At 31.5% G+C, this 4,404-nt stretch overlaps 1 protein-coding gene across 1 annotated transcript; it reads right to left on the bottom strand.

Moving 5' to 3' along the window:
- Window positions 1-573: 573 nt before the first annotated feature.
- On the bottom strand, window positions 574-3,584 carry LOC110779924 (protein trichome birefringence-like 38). The gene is made up of 5 exons (XM_021984370.2): window positions 3,243-3,584; window positions 2,831-2,999; window positions 1,484-1,659; window positions 1,211-1,369; window positions 574-1,068 (listed from the first exon to the last, which is right to left on the bottom strand). Exons 1-5 carry the CDS (start codon window positions 3,536-3,538, stop codon window positions 777-779), a joined length of 1,092 nt encoding a protein of 363 aa, XP_021840062.2. The 5' UTR covers window positions 3,539-3,584; the 3' UTR covers window positions 574-776.
- Between the last annotated feature and the right edge of the window lie 820 nt (window positions 3,585-4,404).

A 4,404-nucleotide genomic window follows, 5' to 3' on the forward strand; every position in this document is an offset into this window, starting at 1 on the left:
TGCTAGGAATCACGGTGGACTTGAAAAGAATTATGAGAATCTTATTCATGTTGGACTTTAATATCTTGTCTCCTAGTTTAATTAGAATTGTAACTAGGAAACTATATATATTTTGGTACGTAACACTACAATAATTTGTATTTTTAACGACAACCTAATTACGACGGGTCAAAAATCATGTTGCAAAAGCCTTTTGCGACGGGGCTAACAACCCAAAAATGACGGGAATAACCGTCGCAAATGTCTTTTACGACGGGTTAACGACAAAATTTTCTATTAATGACGGCCTACGATTATTGGCCTTTCGCGACGGGATTTCCCGTCGTTAATAGTACAATTTCTTGTAGTGTAATATTCTCAAGAATTATTTAGACTTGGGGGAACAAATATAATTCTAGTAGATGTAGGTTTCTAGTTTAGCTTATAAAGGGGTTTAAGCCTAGTTAGAAAATGAGAGGGAAAAATACATTGGTGAGGGGTTATTATGTTATTTTGCAAGAACTTAATAATACGATAATAGGGAAGAAAATTTAAATTTCCTCACAAACACATGTGTCTTTTATGATTGTTTTTGCTATTTGTAATATATTGTATTTGCGTGTTTGTTCCTAATCGTTCGTGGCACGTGTTTGGTTATAACATCGAGATTTAAGGCGGTGTCGTCCTTGTCGAGTGACTAATTGTTACCGTTTAAAACTGAATTTTATCGATCATGCTTGTAATTCCAATTCCAATACATGAATTAAGTTGTACGTAGCTAATAAAAAAAACTAACATCACATTAAAAGAGTTGTGTAGAGAAGTTGATTCCAAGTATCAGGAACCCCAGCTATACACCAATGATTGCAATCCATTCCATGGAAACCATTATAAGCACCGGCATGGCCATCTTTTCTTAGTTGTGAAAGAGTTGTGATATCAAGTAAATAAACGGGTTTGGATATCGTGCTTAGTACTTGTTTTACCACTTCTAATACGGGTGGTGCTCTAGTCGGGTAACTTGATCCTTTCATAGGCATTGTCTCCTTGGAGCACCCCTTCACCCCCGGTGCATTCCATTCCTTCCCACTGATATGAATTCAAGAAAATGAATTATATTAATAAATCACTCAAGTTTTAAAATTATGAGATTAACATGATTGATTAGTTATATATATTATCATCGCTATAAATTAAAAAAATAAAGATTTAATTATAAGCAAAGGCTTACTCATAATGCATAGGGTTGGTTCCTTGGAAGTAAACTTTAGTCTTGTTGGGATCAATATCAGAATCAACCCATTTTGCCCAAAGCGTTAATGCTTTTTTAAACGCGACCATCCGATCCATGTCCTTTTGTATTACATCCCCATCTTGTATATAGTCCCATCTATAAAATTCAAAAACCAACAAAATCGATCTATTAACTCTTGCAAATTACCTAAATGAATATGCTTTGGCGAATGCATAATAGACATGTTAAATATTAGGAAGTTGTACGTACTGTTTCTTATCGTCCATCCTGTTCCACCATAGCCAAGTATTGAAAATCAAAACGTCCATCTCCTCCCAAATTTTGCCATTTTTAAGCGAATTCAGCTTCAAAACTCGACCGCTTTCCTCTTTCTCAATGTCAACAAAGTATAAAGAAGAATACATCGTAACACTAACATTATAATCCTGCAAATCACGTAGAAAACTAGGCTTAATTCATTACGAGTATATGACAAGTACATTCTATTAATAAAACACATAATGTGCTTTTTGAATCACAGGACCCAGGTGTCTTAAAATTAAAGATATTTATTTAATATTAATCGCGTTTAGTACGGAGTAGTTTATAGTTAATTTTTTTCCACTTAACAAATTCCGTCTTAGTTTTGTTTAAAGCAATAATATATATATATATATATATATTTTTTTTTTTTGACATAGAATAATAATTATTCTTAGAGACCGACAAAGATCAATAAATAAGAGACTATTAAGATGGGTTTTTGAAACTATTTTATTCAATTTCACATTTTTAATTCAAAAACTGGAAAGAGTATTACATTAATTTCTGTATTTGAAGAACAGAAAAATCTACGATTCGACTGTACGATAATCTAGTCACATGCATAAATTATTCACCAGCGCATACAATTACACAAACTTGAACGTGGCATAAATAATGTACTTGGCATGCATTATTTTGATTAGATCAGTAATTTGTTATTGTTATTTCGAGCCTAATCACGTTCGAGACAAGTCAACTCGACTCTATTCACTATTCCAGTTGGGGTGATTTATTTGATCATGGACAATTTTCTGTCTAAAACTTGTTTATACGTAGATTATTTTACTTTGTATGATCAAATGAGAGATTATTAAAAAATATGTCGTAGGTGGGATTAATAAAAGAAAATCGGCCAAAGATTGGATTAATATTACCAAATTTTCCCAAGCCAAAGCCTTATACACAATAGTGGATAAAATAATGCGCATAAGCATAAAAACTACTTATGTTATGTTTGGTTGCCTTTTCTTTTCTTTCTTTTTTTCATTTCTGTTAATTGTTTTTTAAAATCAATGCGTAATATTTTTTTATAAAGCGTACAATAATTAGCACAAAATTTCAGAAATTATCATATTTCCATAGATTATTTACATAAACTTACAAAATCTTTATGATCAGACTTTTAATTTTGAATGTTAAGTCCCCTAAGGCCCCTAAGGCCCCAATGATAAATCTATGACTACATTATAATTTAGTGACTCAACTATTTGAATAAAGCTCCAAATGGTGCAACTAAAAAAAAGGACGGATGAAGTATGAGTGTATGACTTGTAAAAGTAAAAGTTTACTTACCTGAAAAAACCAGGACTTCATGCCACCAGATGGTTGAGTGATATTGGAGTTAGGAACAGCAGCATGAAGCATGCAAATTAACGACTGATAAATGTTAAGACTAAGTGAATCTCCAACAAACATTATCTTCTTTCCTCTCATTCTCGTTAGAAAATCCACTCCATTAAACCTGCATTTTCATTGATCATATATACAAAGTTAAATAATCTACGTACAATCAATAATTGTATTCTAAATAAACTAAATTGAAACTTCTAAAAATATATATATACTAGCTAGTAGTAAACAGAATCAAATATTGTGCATCTATGCATGTGGTGCGGCCATGTTAGAGTATGTCTTTTGTCACAAAGTATGACCAATAATTAAGGAACGGTAATTTTGTTGAATTGACATATATATATGTACAAACCTTGGAATATCACAATCATTTGGCTGCCACCGGAACTTGAGATAATACTTATCGGGGCGGCCGTATTTGTGGCAATCGAATTCTTTGCGAATTTCTGGACATTTTGAGGAATCATACATAGGATATGAAGCATCCCATGCCCAATGACCTTTGAAAATGTTGCATTGGCTTAGTTCGCGCCGCTTTCTTTGTTCAGGAAGATGGTTTGCTTGGCTTACGCTAATCAGACATGAACATATGACCAATGTTCCAACAATAGTAATGAGGAGATTTCGAGTGTTCGGTCTATTGCCCATGTTTGAGGAAACAAAAAAGACAAGTGAACAAAGTGAGATCGAACACACAATTATACTCTATCAATTAAACTACTATATATATATATACGTAGTATATAGCTAAGTACATATTTTATTAGGAGGAATATTGTATCTGGTATTCTGGTTGATACAATATCTTATTTAATAGAAGTATGTTATCTTAGGTACATACTTCCTCCATTGTTTTTTAGATGACACAATTTGACATTCACTATTTATATTTCCGAATTTGGACGACGATATAGGTCGCAAGTTGCGACAACGAAATATTCACAATCTTACGTGTCGGCGTTTCATTGGTACATATAGGCGGCACGTAGGGTACATGTCATCAAATTTTTTTACTGTCAATTCAATATTTTTACGATGAAAATATATAAATAAGGAAGTCAATACAAATAAGGAAACATATATTTGTTATATTTATAGTAAATATATATTTCCTTTTATCTTATAAATTACAAATTACAAATTAAAAAATTAAAAATTATAATCTAATAATATATTTTTTTGCAATTAAAAAATGCATCAATTTAATTTAAAAAATACACTAATTTATATACTTTATGTAAATAAAAATTCATAATTATACATTACTTTAAAATATTATTAATTTTAATTTTAATGATTTGGTTAGTTTTATGTCATTTTCGTAGTAAAACAGCCATTCATCTCCCAGCCTCACTACACGCAGTCACGCACCATATTTTGAGTTCATCTAGAGAGGAAGAATGACACTTCAACAATACCATCTTTTCCTTCAACATCCGTACGTTCAACAATACCATCTTTTCCTCTCTTTTTTGCAAGTATAAATTAGTAAATGTGTTTTTCATTTTAATTCC

This window comes from Spinacia oleracea, chromosome 1 (assembly GCF_020520425.1).
Source record: "Spinacia oleracea cultivar Varoflay chromosome 1, BTI_SOV_V1, whole genome shotgun sequence".
In the NCBI taxonomy this organism is placed as follows: Eukaryota; Viridiplantae; Streptophyta; class Magnoliopsida; order Caryophyllales; family Amaranthaceae; genus Spinacia; species Spinacia oleracea.